Consider the following 18294-nt stretch of genomic DNA (forward strand, 5'->3'; position numbering starts at 1 on the left):
GTAGATGGATGCTTGTCTCATTTACTGAGATAGAGTAGGTTTGCATGAGACAAGTATGGTTTAAAAGTTATATTTTGGATATGTTAATTTTGAGGTGCCAAGGAGAGATGTCAAGTTGGATAGATATACAAGTCTGAATATTAGAGAAGTCAAGAATAGAGAAAAATTTGAGATTCACTGGCACATAATTGATATTTAAAGCCATGGGACTAGAGGAAGTCACCTAGCAAGAAAGAAGGGGTCCAAGAGCACATCCTAGAATACTTCAAATTTCAACCTTGTTCAGCAAATGAGAAGCCAGCAAAAGAGGCTAAAAAGAAATAATCAGTACACTGTCATGTCTCAGAAGCCAGGGAAAGTGTTTTAGAAGGATGGAGGGTCAGCGCTATCAAATATTTCTGAAAGGTCAAATGAACAGAGAAATGACCACTGAGCTTGGCAATATGGAAATCTCTGATGAAGTGAAGTGGTGGGGTTAGAAGCCCAACTAGAATGGGTTAAGGACCAAACAGGAGGTTAAAGTTGAAGTCGATGACGACAAAAACTATTGAAAGTTTTCCTACAAAGGAGCAGTAAGGTGCGGGGGTGGGGGGAGGCAAGGGGAAGAAAGAGAGGTTAAGGGGAAAAAAATTTAAGTCCTAGAGCATGTGTATGTGCTGATGATAAGAACTGAGTAAACAGAGAGAAGCTGATGATTATATAAGACCAGATGGCTTATTTCAGGAGCAAAATCTCTGAGAAACTGAGAAGGGATGAGGTCAAAAGGCCATCTGAAACAGTGTGTCCTTGGAAAGTTGCAGGGGACCACTAACGATTTGTAGCAATAGGCAAAGTAGATAAAACTTGTATGGATCCCTCTAGAGCATTAGATCTGATTGAGACAAGATAAGGAAATTCCATCTGATTGCTTTTATTTTATTTTTTTCAGTAAAATGTGAGATGAGGTTGTCAATAGAAAGTGAGAGAAGGTACGAAATGCTTGAGGAGAAGAAAGGATTAAAGCAATAATTTGGAAAGTAGGAAAGTGGACATGGCTGGGCAGTAGAACCAGCCTGCAGTGTGAGTACTAATTTGAGATCTGTGGTCATGACTTCAATATAAGATTGGTGTTCTACAGCATCTGCTTATGTGTAGGCACAAAGTTGGCAAGTAAGCGGATCAAGCCGGGTTAGAGTCACTGCCTCTATACCTTAAACTTATGGGCAGGTGTAGTTTAATGGTTAAGAGCATGGACTCTAGACCCAGACTGCCTGAGTCCAGATCCTGGTTCCATCTCTCATATGTGACCTTGGATATGTTATTTAACCTCTCTATGCCTTGGTTTCCTCTCATGTAAAATGCAAATAAAAGCAATTATTTTATAGGGTGGTTGGGTAGATGACTTAGAATGGTAGAATAAGTAAGTTTCCATATTTAGCAAATAAAAATACAGGATGGATGCTAACTAAACTTATTGTGATAATCATTTCACCATATATGTAAGTCAAATCATTATGCCGTACACCTTAAACTTACACAGTGCTATATGTCAATTATATTTCAGTAAAACTGGGGAAAAGATTTTAAATACAGGATGCTCAGTTAAATTTGAATTTCAGATGAACAAAAAATATAGTTTTAGAGTAAGTATGACCCAGGTGATATTTATTTTTGCAACTCTTAGAGTAAGCAGTAAATATGTTAAAGCATAATTTTTACATATATGTTTCAAGGAGACTAGAACTCTATTACATTATATTACAGTTGTTTCGGTACCTCTCTCCCACATGATTATGAGGACACTTCCTGAGGACGGGAACCATGTCTTATTTATCCCTTTACCCCTTGAACCCCTCACGAGAGTAGCCATTAATAATTGTGTCATAAAACAGAGAAGACGAAGGGTAAAGGCATTAATAAAATGAAGTTCTAAGTTGCCTCCATCACTACTTTCTATTCTTCTTGTCTCCTTAGATGTTGCTATCAAAGATATATTAGGAAAAGTTGAAGAGGGAAGAGGTTAACTCTCATCGCTCCCTATAACAATAGTCCTTAGCTAGCCAGTGTCCTGGCCTGGCCAGAGACCTGGACCAGTTATGATTTAGTAATAATCTTTCCCATATACTTTTATGTCAATTATTACTTTTTTTTGAATGGAATTGAAATTTGTGACAAATTTATAATAAACGAAATCTTGCTTTGCAGGAGATCAATAAAATGTTTTATAAGACTAGAATATATAATAAGAGGATGTAATTGTCACATCATTGTGACAGTCCCTGGTACTTGTCTCCCCAGTATCTATTTTTCTATTCTTCTTTTGTAGCCTAGTCCCAATTTTGTTCAGGATGGCAACGTGGTCATCTAAAAACAGTCATCTTCCCAGACTTCCATATGGCCAAACATCATAACTATAGATAAAATGTAAGCAAAAGTCTACTGGATAGAACTGCCGTTATTTTCAAAATACTAAAATTTCTTTTCAAAATTTAAAAGAAACAAACTTGGCCAGAAAACCTCCTTAGCCTTTTGCCCTTCTACCTTCGATTCTTTTCCCCTTTGACCTTCTGGAACATAAATGGTCGTCATAGATGATAACAGATATAATAAGTAGAAATATAAGAGAGATATTAAGATTACGTAAAAATAATGTAACTCATATTCATCGAAATTCACATCTTTAACAGTAGTTAATAAGTGAAGTCTTACCATAAGAGAAAATTAAGAATGAATGAGTTTGGCATGAGTGGTGAGGCCCCAACAGCAGCTGTCCCCGTGGCAGAGGCCGGGACAGCAACGGAGGCCCTCGCATCCCACCCATCGCTGCCCCCCCACCACCACCACCACCGCTGCCGCCAGGGAGGAGGCCTCCACGTCCCTGCCTGCCAAGCCCACCCAGGGGGCCAGCTCTGCTGCCACCCACCCCCAGGAAGTCCCTCCAAAGCCAGCACAGGATAAGAAAAGGGATTAACGGTTCCTGGTCCTCCTCATCCACTCCGGCCCTTGGCAACCAGCGCCCCGCGCTACCCTGGGTCCCTCGCCTCTCCTCCTTGTTGCCCTTTCCCTGGACAGATTGGGCCGAGGCGGCTGGGGGCCTCCTTAGACCAGGGCCCAGTGTGTGGTGTAGGGACTGGGGCAGGCCAGAGCACATGGTTTGTCTGTCCGTCTGTTCCTGTGTTTCTGGCCATCTCGCCCCGCCAGCACCTTTGGGAATCATGGTGAAGTGAAGGCGGCGCTGCTGACGGGGTGAGCCAGGTGCGCGAGAGGCCAGGGCCCCTTTGGGATGCCCATGGCCATCCATCATCTTATCATCTTGTCCCTCGTCCCCCGACTGTCCCCCTCCTCTCAGACCACTGCCCTTTAATACAGTCTGGATTTAATAAATTCACGTGGGAGTTTAACTTAAATAATAAGTAATAATAATAATAATAATAACGACTATTCACAATATTGAATTAGGGCTGAGATAAAAAAATATTTATTATTACTCACCAAAGAAACCCAGAACTTCCCTGGTCCAGAGTAAAATCCACAGAGGATGTGACAGGGGGTGGATGGAATAAAGATTTCGGGTAATGGCTCTTCCTCTTCCTCCTCCTCCTCCTCTTCCTCATGGAATTCCTTTTCTCCATCTTCTCCCATCGTGGCTGCTAGCTGTTTCCTCCTTTCTTCCTTTTCCTTCTCCTTCAACTCCTTTTGTTTCTTTCTCTTCTCAATTTCTATTAATCTCTTTTGCAAAAGAAACATTAAGAAGATGTCAAACAGCTGCAATTCAATTATTCATTTACACTATTGGGGATGACAAAGAAAGTGGAAGGAAGATAGGGTCCTAGAAAAATTCACAGCTCTGATGTAACAAGTAATGTCATTTAAAATAATTATTAATTTGGGAATACATTTTTATCATTAAATATTTTAAATCATTAGAATAATTTTACTTCTATATTACCCCAATTGATCCTGGTTTTACAGAAATTATTTTGTCATTTTTTTTCTTACTAAGGAAGCTAAATACAGTTTCCCTCAGAGTCTGTCACTGTCGGCCCATGTATTTATGTGGACTGAAATAGTCCATGAGGAAAGTTGTTTCTATTTCTAGTAATACTGTGATTTAGGCCCTCAGCAGCTATCAACTGGCTATTGCCAAAGGTCACTAAGACTGGCATCCCTACCTCCCATCTTTTACTTCTTCCTGTTTACCCCTCAAAACCATCTTTCTAATTTATATGATCTTGTCATATCACTCTCTTCCTCAAACACTCACAATGAATCCCAATGGTCTAAGAAATAAACTGAAACACCTTGGCTGGTATTTAAGGAACCCCATGTGTTGGTCACAGACTCTTGCCACATCCCTGCACAAACTGCATCCCTGTTTCATCAGTCCATTCTTCATTTCCCCAAAACACCAAAAATAAGTCAGCATTTCCTCAGGACGTTTTCCCAGCTTTTATGGCCTTCCTCCTCATTTTCATCCTTTCAAAATTCTTCCCAGTCTTTACGTACTAAATGTTACCTCTGTGCAGTCATTTTTGTCCTCTCATTCCTCCATCGGAACTATATATTCTTTATTCTGCATGCCTTAAAATTATTTTCTTTGCAGTGTGATTTAAATATTTATTTACCACTGACTTTAAATACAAGGTCTATGTCTTATTCTTCTTTGTATCTTCTTAGCACTTAACACAGGATATGTTATATTCTAAGAAAAAAAAAATATTAGAAGATAATGCTTCAAGGATATCTCATACCAGAATCTTAGATTTAACACTTGAGAAATGGAAACATTTTATGTGCATGTCTTTGATTTCATAGGAAACTACATTATGATCTCCCTCCTCTTCCTCCTTCATGGTTGGAAATGGAGCTTCAAGAATATAGCCATTCTTGCAGATAATCAGTAAAGTACTTTCAGGCTAAAAGACAAAGATTAAACATATCATTTTCACTTAGGTAAATTTTTAGAAGCATAGTTCAAAAGGATTACAAACCAGGGGAAATATAATTGCTACGTATACTAACTATTTTTGAAAGATACTTAATTCCCAGCTGCAGTTATTGTGGGTAATAAGTCAATCTTATTAATTACTATACACAATTGATACCAAGTATTATATCATTAATTAAAAAGTTAAGTGTTAAAATTAGATTTATATTTGTTTTCCTTATAGATGTCATACATATTTCCTGAGACAAAAATGTAGTTGTGAAACATGTTAGCCCAAATGGCAGAATATTAAAATTAGGACCGCAAAGGAAAATCTGCAGTATGTGGATAGCATATACAGTCTCAGCTTCTTTTGATGGATTATTCTCTATCTGCTTGAGTTCATTAAATGTGGATATTCCCAAAGTTTTTGTCCTCTTCCCTCTCCTCCCTTCTCTCCCTCCACAAACGTTCCCTGGACAATTTTATAGCCACCTCAAGGTTTCGTTACCACTCACATGCAATTCCAAATTAATCTCTCTAGGCCGGACCTCTCTCTGAGCTCCAAAATCATGTTTTAAACCATGGTTGGGAAATCCCCATCTCGATACTCCATACATACCTTATTCAAAATGTTTATTCATTTAGTTATTTTATTGTATAGTTATTTATTATATACTTACTATGTACTCAGCATTTTGTAAGGTGCTAGAGGTAAAATTATAATAAAAGAGGTACTGTCTCTGTTATTATAGCGCTTACCTCTAATGGGAGAGCCCATCATTTAAGAAATCATATAAACAAATGTAAATTGTAACTGCAACAAGCATTGCAGAGGTACTGTGAGAGCAAGGAGGTTGTGCAAAGCTTCCTGAGAAGATGGCACCTATGTTTTAGGTGAAGGATGAGTAGAAGATAATTAGACAATGAGTTAAGGGAGAGTTTGAGGAAGCATGCTATGTAAAGGAAATACCATGTGCAAACATCCTGAGGCACATTGGGCTTATAAAGAAGTTGTGGACTTGGAGAGTATCACCTAGGTCACAAGAACAGAGAAGAGAGATTGGGACAGAGCCTTAAAGAAACAACACTCAATGGCTGGGTGAGGAAGACTGGGAAGGAATGATTACAAGATGTAGGGGAGGGAACCAGAAGAGCATGATGTCATAAAAGTTAATGGGAAATGGTATTTCAAAGAGGAAATAAGGGTCAACTGGATCAAATGATGCTAAGAGGTCCTGAAAGATAAAAAATAAAAATGTTAGGTGGATATCACTGGTGTCTTTAGGAGAGCTGATTTGGTGGAATAATGAGACTAGAAACTAGTAAAAAAAGTGTAAAGGAGACAGTAGGATGTAAGAAAATAGAGTCTGTGGGAATGGTCAATCCCCTTGAGAAAACCAGGAAGAGAAAGATGGAGCAGTAGTTGATCAAAGAATTTATATTTTGTAAGTGGGAGAGACTTGAACATATCCAGTGATCCAGTAAACATGTTAAGTTAAATTTCTCTGAAAGAAAAAATAAATAGTGTGAAATCTTGAAAAAAGGAGAGAGTGGAATCCAAAGGTCAATAGGCAGAAATAGCCTCAAGCAGGAAGGAAGACAGTATCTCTAATTGTAAAAGAAGAAAAGAGGAAGAGATGGGCTCAGAGGTAACAGGATTTTATGTTTGGTGGTGGGAAGATGAAAGAGTTCCTACCTGAGGGCTCTTAGTTTTGCTATGAAATGGTTGATGCCGAGAATGAGAGTGCTAGTTAGAAGCTTGAAGCTTTGAGGAGTGGAGAAGTTTGTAAATGATCATTGTGGGTGAAAGATAGAGTTGATAAGAACAGTGTTATAGGATTGCTGAGCCATCCCATGAATTGCGTTAAAGCTATTTGAATCACTAAATTCTGGAGGACCTAATCTTCCCTGATATATGAGCATCTCCAGATACCTTTGGCTGATCACCATAGGCAAATATAAATCATTTAAGGTCATTTAGGGATGGATTTTTGCCAGATGGAGATGAAGAAAAGACAGAGGGACAAGAGAGATCAAGGCAATAAAATAGCGTTATTGAGCCTTATTGAAATGAATAATTATGAAATTTAAGCTGGATATGGAAGTAAAGACAAGAGTGGACTAATGGGTTGGAGAAAGCAAATGGTGAATGAACAAGAGGTCCCTGCCATCAGAGAACAAATGGAGCAGGAGTAGCCAAATGAAAAAGGTGGAAGAGAGAGGGATTGAAGTCAGAATGTGAGCTATTTGAATACCTGACATTTAAGGTTGAGTTCTTACAAACTGTTGTGGTCTGAATTGTGTCCTCCCCAAAAAATTCATAAATAGAAGTCCTAAATACAGAATGTGACTGTGTTTGGAGAAAAGGCCTTTAAGTAAGTAATTATGTTAAATTAATGTCATTAGGGTGGACTCTAATCTAGTATGATCGGTTTCCTTGTAAAAAGAGATCATTAGGACACAGAGGAATACCTATGTAAGGACACGGTAAGAAGGTGGTGGTCTGCAAACCAAGGAGAGAGGCCTCAGAAGAATCCAAATCCACCAGCCCTTGATCTTGCCTAAAGAACTGTGAAAAATAAATTTGCTGTTTAAGCCACTCAGACTGTTGTATTTTATTAGCAAGCCCTCACAAACTAATAAACTAGTGGTAGCTGTGCTCAGTGAGTGGCTGTGAAAGTGCATGGATGAGCTGTAAAGACCACGGAAAATGAGGAAGTAAAGAAGCTCAGAGCCTGGTGCTGTTCAATCAATTACACACAGGGTGTTACCATCATTCAGAATTGTTCACACTTTGAAGAGAAAAATCACTATATTCTCAAGATTTTAATAAAGTTGCAGAATTATCCAGGTGATCAAAAGGTAACAGCAATATAAAGAAAGAGAGGGTGATATAGCTGAATTAAAAGAGCATCAAAGAAGCAATGTTTTTATCTTAATTTTATGAGTTTCAAGTCAAAAAAGTAATAGATAAATATTGCCACAAATAAAATCATACTATAGGATGACATAAGCAATATGGCAGTGTGAGAGGACCTCCAGGTCTCCCCTCTTGAAGTTACAACAAGTTGGACGGCTATAATTCAACAAAGGATTCATTACTCAACATTCAAACATAACTGAGATATAAGAGCATTGAAATATCTGCACATTGGAACAAAAAGGGGAGACAGGACAGGAGGGAAGACACAGATGGGAGCCACGGATACAATCCAGCACTCGTCACAGCCCCATCAGATGCAATAGCAGTGAAGGGTCAGGGGGCAGCCCCCATTGGGCAAACCAGAGGGGCAGAGACAGAAATCAGGCTTGGGCGTCCAGCACACACTGAATCTGAGCCCAGGATAATGGGCAGAGAAGCAGTGCAAGGGGTGGCAGCATTCTACAAACTGCGACCACAAGACAAATCTGCAAACGCAGGAATCTGCCCGGTCCCCACCTCCTATAGCCCACCAAGAAGTAAAACACTCACTCACAAGACTGAGAAAAAGCAGAAAAAACTTTCCAGCCTAAGTGGTCTATATTCACTGCATCTAAGCCTACTAAAAAGAACAGAGCTTCAGATGTGCAAACCTGCTTCCCTCCATCTACCCCACAGCAGAGTCTAGTAGAAGCAGTTGGATAAACTCAGACAGAGCAGTTCTGCCTGTGGCTTCTGGCCACAGAAACGTGGCACTGGGAACACGCAGGCCAGGAGACACATTGCCCACCACTTCTCACTATGGGGTAGTTCCCCAAGACCAAAGAGACCAAGTAATAAAGGGGAAGCCCACCTCCTCAGGGAATATGGGGCATTCTCCACAGCTGAGGTGACACTGCCCCTCACAGATCCAAGAAGCCCTAGTAGAGAAGGTAAGAGAAAATAAAATCTTGTGCTTCAGTACCACCTTTTAGAAAACAAAAGAAAAATCTCTACTTATCAACCTGCTAAACAGTGAAGAGTCAAATACTAGAAGGAGGAAGAAAGAGGAGGGAGGAGGGAGAACACCACCGAATTAAAATAACAGACAGAAACACAAGGACAAAGAAACAATGGAGACACCGAGCTATCAGAAAAAAAAAAAAAAGATGAAATGGCTACACAGAAACCTAATATTTCAATAATCACTCTAAATGTAAATGGACTGAACTCACAATTAAAAGGCACAGAGTAGCAGATTGGATCAAAAAACAAAACCCAACTACTTGCTGCCTTCAGGAGACACATTTCAGCCGCAAGAAAAAAAGCTCAAAGTGAAGGGGTGGAAAATGATACTACAAGCAAATGACACCCAGAGAAAAGTGGGTGTAGCATACCAATATAAGATGAAATAGATTTCAAAATAAGAAGGTAATAAGAGGCAAAGATGGACATTTTATAATAATAAAGGGGACAATACATCAAGAAGACATAATACTTAATATAAATGTGCCCAACTTGAGATCGCTAAAATATATAAAGCAACTACTAACAGAACTAAAAGGAGAAACTGACAAAAATAAAGTTATAGTAGAGACCTAAGTACACCATCGACAACAATGGATGGATCCTCTAAACAGAAAATCCGTAAGGAAACATCAGCCTTAAATGACACAATAGACCAAATGGACATAATCGATACTTACAGAGCTTTCATCCCAGAACATCAGAATATATATTCTTCTCTAGTGCATATGGAATATTCTTAAGGATAGAGCCTATGCTGGGGCACAAAACTAGCCGCAACAAATTTTAAAAGATTGAAATCATACCAAGCATATTCTCCAACCACAATCCTTTGAAATTGCAAATCGGTAGCAAAAAAGAAAGCTGGGAAAACCACAAGTATGTGGATATTAAACAACATACTACTAAGCAACAACTGGGTCAAAGAAGAAATAAGAGACCAAAGATACATAGAGACAAATGAGAATGACAATATGACATATAAAAATTTGGAGGATGCAGCAAAAGTGGTAATAAGGGAAGTTTATAGCATTACAGACCTATCTCAAGAAACAAATATCTCAAATAAACAACTAAACATTTCACCTTAAAGAACTAAAAAAAGAATGAATGAAGCCCAAAGTCAATAAAAAAATAATAAAAATTAGAGAAGAATTAAACAAAAATGAGAACGAAAAGACAATAGAAAATATCAATGCAACAAAGAGATGATTCTTTGAAAAGATTAATAAACTTGACAAACCTCTGACTAGACTCACTAAAGACAAAAGAGAAAAGACTCAAACAAAATCAGAAAGGAGAGATGTTACAACACACCACAGAAACAGAAAGTACTATACAAGATTACTATGAAAGGCTATACACCACCAAATTTGATAACCTAGGAGAAATGGACAAGTTCTTAGAAATATATAACATTCCTAGACTGAATCACGAAGAATTATAAAATCTAAATAGACTGAACAGTAAAGATATTGAAACAATCATCAAAAACCTCCCTGAAAGTAAACGTCCAGGACCAGATGGCTTCACCAGTGAATTCTACCAAACATTCAAAGATTCAATACCTGTCCTTCTGAAACTCTTCCAAAAAATGAAATCAGAGGCAATACTTACTAATTCATTTTATGAGGTTAACATTATCCCAATACTAAAACTTGGCTAAGGACAACACACAAAAAAAGAAAATATAGAACAATACCTCTAATGCATCCAGAAGCAAAAATCCTAAACAAAATACTAGCAAATCGAATACAACAGTAATATTAAAAAGATAATTCATCATGATAGGGTGGGGTTATTCCAGGGGCACAAAGATAGTTTAACACATGCAGATCAATTGTTGTGATATACCACATTAACAAAAGATAAAAATCATATGATTATGTCGGTAGATGCAGAAAAAGCATCTGACAAAATACAACATCCATTTATAATTAAAATAATAAAATGGGTATAGAAGGAAAGTACCTCAACATAATAAAGACCAAACATGACAAATCCTCAGCTAATATATTCAATGGCAAAAACTGAAAGCTTGTCCTCTAAGATAAGGAACAAGACAAGGATATCCACTCTCGTCACTGTTATTTATTCAACATAGTACCGGAACTCCTAACCAGAGCGATCAGGCAAGAGAAAAAATAAAAGGCAAATTCTATTTTTTATTCCCAAATTGGTAATGAAGAAGTCAAATTGTCACTTTTTGCAAATGACATGATTCAATGTATGGAAAATCCTAAAGACTCCACCAAAAAACTATTAGAGACAATAAACAAATACAGTAAAGTTGCAGAATACAAAAATCAATATACAAAGATCCATTGTATTCCTATATACTAACAATGAAATATAAAAAAGAAAAGAAGAAGACAATTCCATTTGCAATTGCAACAAAATGACTAGAATACCTAGGAATAAACTTAGCAAAGGATGTGAAGGACCTATACACTGAAAACTATAAGACTTTGAAAGAAATTGAAGACACAAAGAAACGGAAAGATATTCTGTGTTTATGGATTGAAGAATTGACATAGTTAAAATGGTCACATTACCTAAAGCAATATACAGATTTGATGCAATCCTCATCAAAATCCCAATGGCATTTTTTCAAAGAAATAGAACAAAAATTCTTCAAATTTGTATGACCCCAAATAGCCAAAGCAATCTTGAGGAAAAAAAAGAACAAACCTGGAAGTATCAAACTCCCTGACTTAAAATTATTCTGCAAAGCTACGATAATCAAAACAGTATGGTATTGGCAGAAAAACAGACACACGGGCCACCAATAGAACAGAATTGAAAGCCCAGAAATAAACCCACATGTATATGGGCAAGTAATTTTCCACAAAAGAGCCAAAAGCATACAATGGAGGAAAGAAAGCTTCTTCACTAACTGTGCCAGGAAAATAGGAAAGCCACATGCAAAAGAATGAAACTAGACTGCTATCTGTCACAAAAAAATTAACTCAAAATGAATCAAGACTTAAATATAAGATCTGAAACAATAAAATACATAGAAGAAAACATAGGTACTAAGCTTATGGTCCTTGGTCTTAGAGAGGATTTATGAACTTGATACCAAAGGTAAGGGAAGTAAAAGAAAAAATACACAATTGGGACAAAATCAAACTAAAAGCTTCTGCACAGCTAAAGAAACAATCAACAAAACAAAAAGGCAACCAATGGAATAAGAGAAGATATTTGCAAATGATACTCCCAATACGCGGGCTGAAATCCAAAATGTATAAAGAACTCATACAACTCAGCAACAACAAAAAGACAATCCTATTTAAAAAAGGGCAGAAGACCTGAACAGTCGTGTTCCCCAAAAAGATATACAAATGGCCAACAGATCCATAAAAAGATGCTCAACTTCACTGTTATAAGGGAAATACAAATCAAAACCACCATGAGATACCTCCTCTTCACACATGTTGGAAGGGCTATCATCAACAAGACAAGAAATAACAAGTGTTGGAGCCCATGTAGAGAGAAAAGAACCCTCATACACTGCTAGTGGGAATGTAAATCAGTACAGCCACTACGGAAAACAGAATGGAGGTTCTTCAAAATTTAACAGAGCTACCTAATATGACCCAGCAATCCCTTTTTTGAATATTTACTTGAAAGTTTTGAAAACATTTATTCGTAAAGGTATATGTACCTCTGTGGTCATTGTAGCATTGTACACAGTAGCCAAGACATGGAAATACCTAAATGTCTTTCAATGGATGACTGGATAAAGAAGATGTGGTACGAATTTACAGTGGAATACTACTCAGTCGTAAAAAAGGATGATATACTGCCATTTACGACACCATGGATGAATCTTGAGAGTATCAGGCTAAGTGAAATAAGTCAGACAGAAAAAGACAAGAAGCATATGATCTCATTCATATGTGGAATATGAAACAGAAAGCAACAAATAAGCAAACAAATAAACTCATAGACTCAGACAACAGAAGGGTGGTTACCAGCCAGGGAGAAGATGAGAAAGGATGAAAAGGTAAGGAGGTCAAATATGTAGTGATGGAGGAAGACTAACTTTGGGTGGTGAGCACACAATGCAATAAACAGATAATGTATCATAGATTTATACACTCGAAATTTACATAATGTTTTTAACCAATGTCCTCCTAATAAACTTTCTTAACCCATTTCCCATTTGCCCCAAGAATAGTTGCCAGTGGCACTTGTGGCTACAGTGTTTACCCCAAGATACCTCACGGATTGCAGTCCTAACCTTATCCCCAATGTTTGCCATGAAATATCTCACTTTTATTATTTTCACATCGCTCTAGTATATCGATAGTCTTAGGAAGCAAATGATATCATTCTATTTATAGCATTCTATTTTTAGTAGTGGTATTTCCATTGACAAAATACAGTAATTTTCGATCACTGAAAATGTCAAATCCAAGAAAACGTAGCATTTCTACGCATGATGTTAACGTCATTCTCAAACAGTTGTTAGCTGAAGATTAATCTGATGGATACAATTTATGTATACATTTCTCTTATATTAGGATTAGAGACAAGTTCTGTTTAGAAATAACTCCAAAAACAGTTTTTATATTTTATGTTCATATTGAAAACCAGTCAGATTTTCTTCAGCCTCAAAGAGTGTGTTTATATAAAATTAAATTAGCTGGCACTGAGCTGCATTTTTTTCTAAACAGGAAAAGGGTTAAAAATTATACTTTGTATAAAGGCAAAGCTAACTATTATATTTCTCTCCCCAGCCCCAAACAGATACAACAAATGCTAAGAGGTTGATGTGCACCCTTCTAAATTTTTCTTCTCAGAATAGAATTTTTTTTAAGAGAGTAAAAGGGTAAGAATAAGACTAAGAAATTCTAATACCTACTTGATCAGGGTCTGAAAGAAAGTGTAGGGGAACAAAAGAAACATTAAGAAAATTGGCTAAATTTTTTCCAAAATTACAAATCAATGGATTCAAGCACCTAAATACATCAGAATAAGACTGAATGACAAAAACATAGAAAAAAATCCTTAACAGCCAGAAAAAACAAATTACCTTCAAAGAGTAATCACACCAACAAGTGGCAGAATCAATGGATGCTAGGAGACATTGGAATGACATCTTGAATGAGCTGAAAGAAAATTACTGCTATTTAGAATTCTATGCCAACAAAGAATATCCCTCAATAATGAAAAAAAATTCCAGAAAAAAATAAAAACTGAGAATTTACCGATAGCAAACCTGCAGTAGGAGAAGTTCTGAAGAATGTATTTTATACAGAAGAAAATATTTCCAGATGCAAGAAAGAATAAAGAGCAAGGAAGTGGTCAACATGTGGATAGTTCTTAGGAAACACTAATTGAATATATCTTGTGAGATTTTAACATATTTATATTTTTAAATCACACAAGATATTGTTATTTGTAAAATACACAACAATAGAATATCACTCCAGAAGAAAGGTGGTAGGAAGATCCTGAAGTGGTTGTATTGTCTGGGAAGAGAGTAAAGAATTAACATCAAACTTTCTTGAGTTAAGGACATGTTAAAATGTAAAGTAACCACTGAAAGAATAGAAACAGATATTTAACTTCCAAACTAGTAGAAGGAAAAGTAGAATGATTTTTTTAAAAATCACTTCAAAAGAAGGTAAATAAGGCCAGAAAAATAAAGAAAATAAAGGTCAAAAAGAAAATATAAGATGGTAAATTTAATTCGAATCATATCAGTAATTACATTACTTACAAATGAACTAAATGCTTTAGCTAAAAGACAAAGGTTATCAATTTGGATATTTTTTAAATCCAAATGTTTACAAATGACACACCTAAAACATAATCACTAGAGATGAAAAGGTCACTTCATACTAATAAAGGTTTCATTCACCAGAAAATTGACAATTTAAATTTCTATGTACCTAATAGCATGGCTTCAACATATAGAAAGCAAAATGTAATCGAACAACAAGGGAAAAAATATGCAATTGAAACAAAAGATTTTTAAAACATCTCTAACGAGCAAATAGTAAATCAATAGACAATTTAACTCTACAAATAAAAACTTAAGATAATAGACATGCACTAATAGAAACTGCACAGACTTTTAAGAATACATATTCTTTTCAAGCACATGAAGAATATTTCTAAAATTTACCTTTATCATTTTCAAAAGATTAAAATTATATAGTTTATTCTCTAACTAAAATACAATTAAGCTAGACATCAGTAATAAAAAGCTAACTAGAAATTCCATGTGTTTCAAATTTTAAGAGAATATTTCTAAATAGCCCATAGGTCAAAGGGGGAAAAAAATGAAACTGAGAAAATATTTTTTACTGAGTGATAATGAAAATACTACATTATCAAAACTTACAGGATGCAACTAGAGCCTACAACTTTGTAAGGTGCACAAAAGATGTATATAAAGAAGATTAATAATTAATGTAAGTATCGATTTCATGAAATTAGAAAAAAACAACAAAATAAACCTTAAGAAAGTAGATGCAGGAACATACTAAAAGAACATAAATGAAAAAAAAACATAAAACAGAATAAAATAAAAAGTTCCTTGAAAACATTAATAAAATTGAAAACTTCTAGCAAGATTAAGCAAGCAAGAGGGAGAAAAAAAGAGAAAGAGAGAAAGAACAATTAACAAATATAAAAATGAAAAGAAAACCACTACAGATCCTGTGACCATTAGGATATTATGAATTTACAGACAATACATTTGAAAATTCAAAGGAAATAAACAAGTTGATACATAGAAAGATGCTCAACATAATTAATCATCGGGGACATGCAAATTAAAACCACAATGAGAGATCACCTCACACCTGTTAGAATGGCTATTATCAAGACAAAAAATGCTGGCTAGGATGTGGAGAAAAGGGAACATGTGTGTTTTTGGTGTGAACATAAATTGGTGCACCCACTATGGAAAACAGTATGGAGGTTCCTCAAAGTAAAAATAAAACTACCATATGATCCAGTAATCTACTTCTGGGTATTTATCCAAAGAAAACAAAAACACTAATTTCAAACATTATTTAAAATAGCCAAAAAATGGAAACAATCTAAGTGTTCATCTCTAGATGAATGGATAAAGAAAATGTGATATACATATAGTAATATTATTCAGCCATGAAAAAAAAATCTTGCCATTTGCGACAACATGGATGAAACTTGAGGGCATTATGCTAACTGAAATAAGTTGGACATAGAAAGACAGGTATGCTCTCAGTAATATGTGAAATCTTAAAGCAAAACAAAACCAAGCTCATAGTTACAGACAACAGATTGGTAGTTACCAGAGGTGGGGGGTGAGCAAAATGGGTGAAGGGAGTCAAAAGGTACAAACTTCCAGTTATAAAATACATAAATCATGGGTATGTGACATATGGCATGGTGACTATAGTTATTAATATCATATTGCATATTTGAAAGTTACTAAAAGAGTAGATCTTAAAAGTGCTCACCACAAGAAATAAAATTTTATAACTGTATGGTGGCAGATGTTAACTAGACTATTGTGATGAAGTTGAGCATCTTTTTATGGATCTGTTGTCCATTTGTATGTAATTTCACAATATATACAAATAATGTATCGTATCATTAGTTGTACATCTGAAACTAATGATGTTATATGTCAATTATACGTCAATAAAAAAAAAGAACTAGATCTGAAATATCACTATAATCATTAAATCAGTTCTTTAAAATCACCTAAAAAAACTACCCCATGCTCAGATGACTCCACTACTAAGTTTGCCAAACATTCAAAGTTCTAAAATAACACAAACTCTTGAGGAGAATAGAAAAAGGAATATTTTCTAACTCATCGCAGGAGAGAGAATAACCTTAATAACAAACCTGATGATGAACTACAAAGACAGAAAACACCTCAATCTCATTTATGAACACAGATGAAAACTCCTAATAAAATGTTAGCAAAGTGAATTATGAAAAGTTTGCTAAAACAGCTAGTTCAAGACATCAGAGAGAAACCAGTACAGCCACAACTCTAAAGGGCACGATTACAGTGAGAAGGAAGGTAAGCAAGGGAAGCCAGCCATTCTCTGCAACTTTCCTAGGGATATTGACCAACTTACTGCATGGGACCTAGAAGCCAAACAGAATGCAGTATCCTAGACTGCAGGCATTCTTTCAGAGTTGAAGAGACAAAAGTCAAAGTTCAAAGAACAAGAAAGTTAAGACTCGAGGGGACATGATCCCAGAGATAAGAGAAATGCAGAAAAGTGAGCCTGACATTCTGTTGGGCCTTCACATTTAAAGCATTTACATAACCCTAAACTGCATCGGAACAGGATTTGTTCACGTCATGCAAGTAGTCACATTTGTTTTCAATTTAACTTTCAGTTTTGAAAGATACTGCCATTCTGTATAAAATTGGGAGTTGGGAGTTATCTTCTTTTAGTACTTTACATTTCTAGATCTATTGAAATTCCACTCATTATTTAAAATCCTCCTACAAAGAATAACTCAAGTCTGAAGAATAAGAATAAGGCCTTTTTTTTTTTTAATGAAATCAGGAATACCTTGATTCCAAAACTGGCAAGAGCATTACAAAAGGGGAAAATCATCACTGTTATAAACTTGGATGCAAAAATCCTTAATAAAATATTAGCAAAAGATGTGTGTGTGTGTGAAAATACAGTGCCAAGGTGATGAGAGAGGTCATTTTAAGCAAAAATCAAGTTCAAATCATAATGTATGAAACAATGAGGAACAAAGAAGATAAAGAGGAGACAGACTTAAGAGATGTTTAGGATGCATAATCAGTATGGTCTGGTGAATCACTGAGGGGCAGGGAGATTAGAGGTAGGGAAGAGACTAGAATGACTTTCAAGATTTTCTGGTTTGGGTAACAGAGAGAACAGTGGTCCTAGACTACAGTAGGACAAAAAACATCTTAGAGAAACTAATGGGTTACATTTAGACACCTCGAAATACCTTCAGATATTCAGAAGATTGCCAAGTTCTGTCAATTCTACCTTCTACATATCTCTTGCCCAGTCTTTCATACCTGGTCACATCTTATCTGGAACACAACTGCTCAAGAGATTTGCCCCACTCTCCTCTGTAACTTCACTCTGCTACCAAAGTGATCATGGTAGTGACTATGGTTGTGTGTGTGCTGGTGAGGCACACTTATGGGAAACACCAAAAATAATGGGCAGAAGCTTAATGTATTCAGGCAGGCAGGAGGCCTGTCCTCTGAGCTGGCGGGGGCTAACAGCTATTGCTATTTAGACAGTTGAAGTGGGCAGCATATCAGTTACATATGGTAATTTACCTTTTTCCCAGCTTTATTAAGATAATTGATATAATATTGTGTAAGTTTAAGGTATGCAGTGTGATGATTTGATACATGTATATATTGTGAAATGAGAGTAATCTACTTTGACATTAGTAATTCCCAAGTACTAGAAATACAAGGGCTAACTGCCAGCAC

General features: G+C 36.2%; 1 protein-coding gene across 3 annotated transcripts in view; it reads right to left on the reverse strand.

Annotated features, from left to right (window-relative positions):
* Positions 1 to 18294, reverse strand: part of CFAP44 (cilia and flagella associated protein 44) — a 114596-nt gene that overhangs the window by 58034 nt on the left and 38268 nt on the right. For all 3 annotated transcript variants that reach the window (XM_025051201.1, XM_006905499.3, XM_025051207.1), the window contains 2 exons: positions 4731 to 4895; positions 3472 to 3708 (listed from right to left, as the gene is read on the reverse strand). In XM_025051201.1, coding sequence (XP_024906969.1) covers positions 3472 to 3708; positions 4731 to 4895 — 402 coding nt within the window. The remainder of the gene's footprint in view (positions 1 to 3471; positions 3709 to 4730; positions 4896 to 18294) is intronic.

This window comes from Pteropus alecto, unplaced genomic scaffold, assembly GCF_000325575.1.
Source record: "Pteropus alecto unplaced genomic scaffold, ASM32557v1 scaffold270, whole genome shotgun sequence".
In the NCBI taxonomy this organism is placed as follows: Eukaryota; Metazoa; Chordata; class Mammalia; order Chiroptera; family Pteropodidae; genus Pteropus; species Pteropus alecto.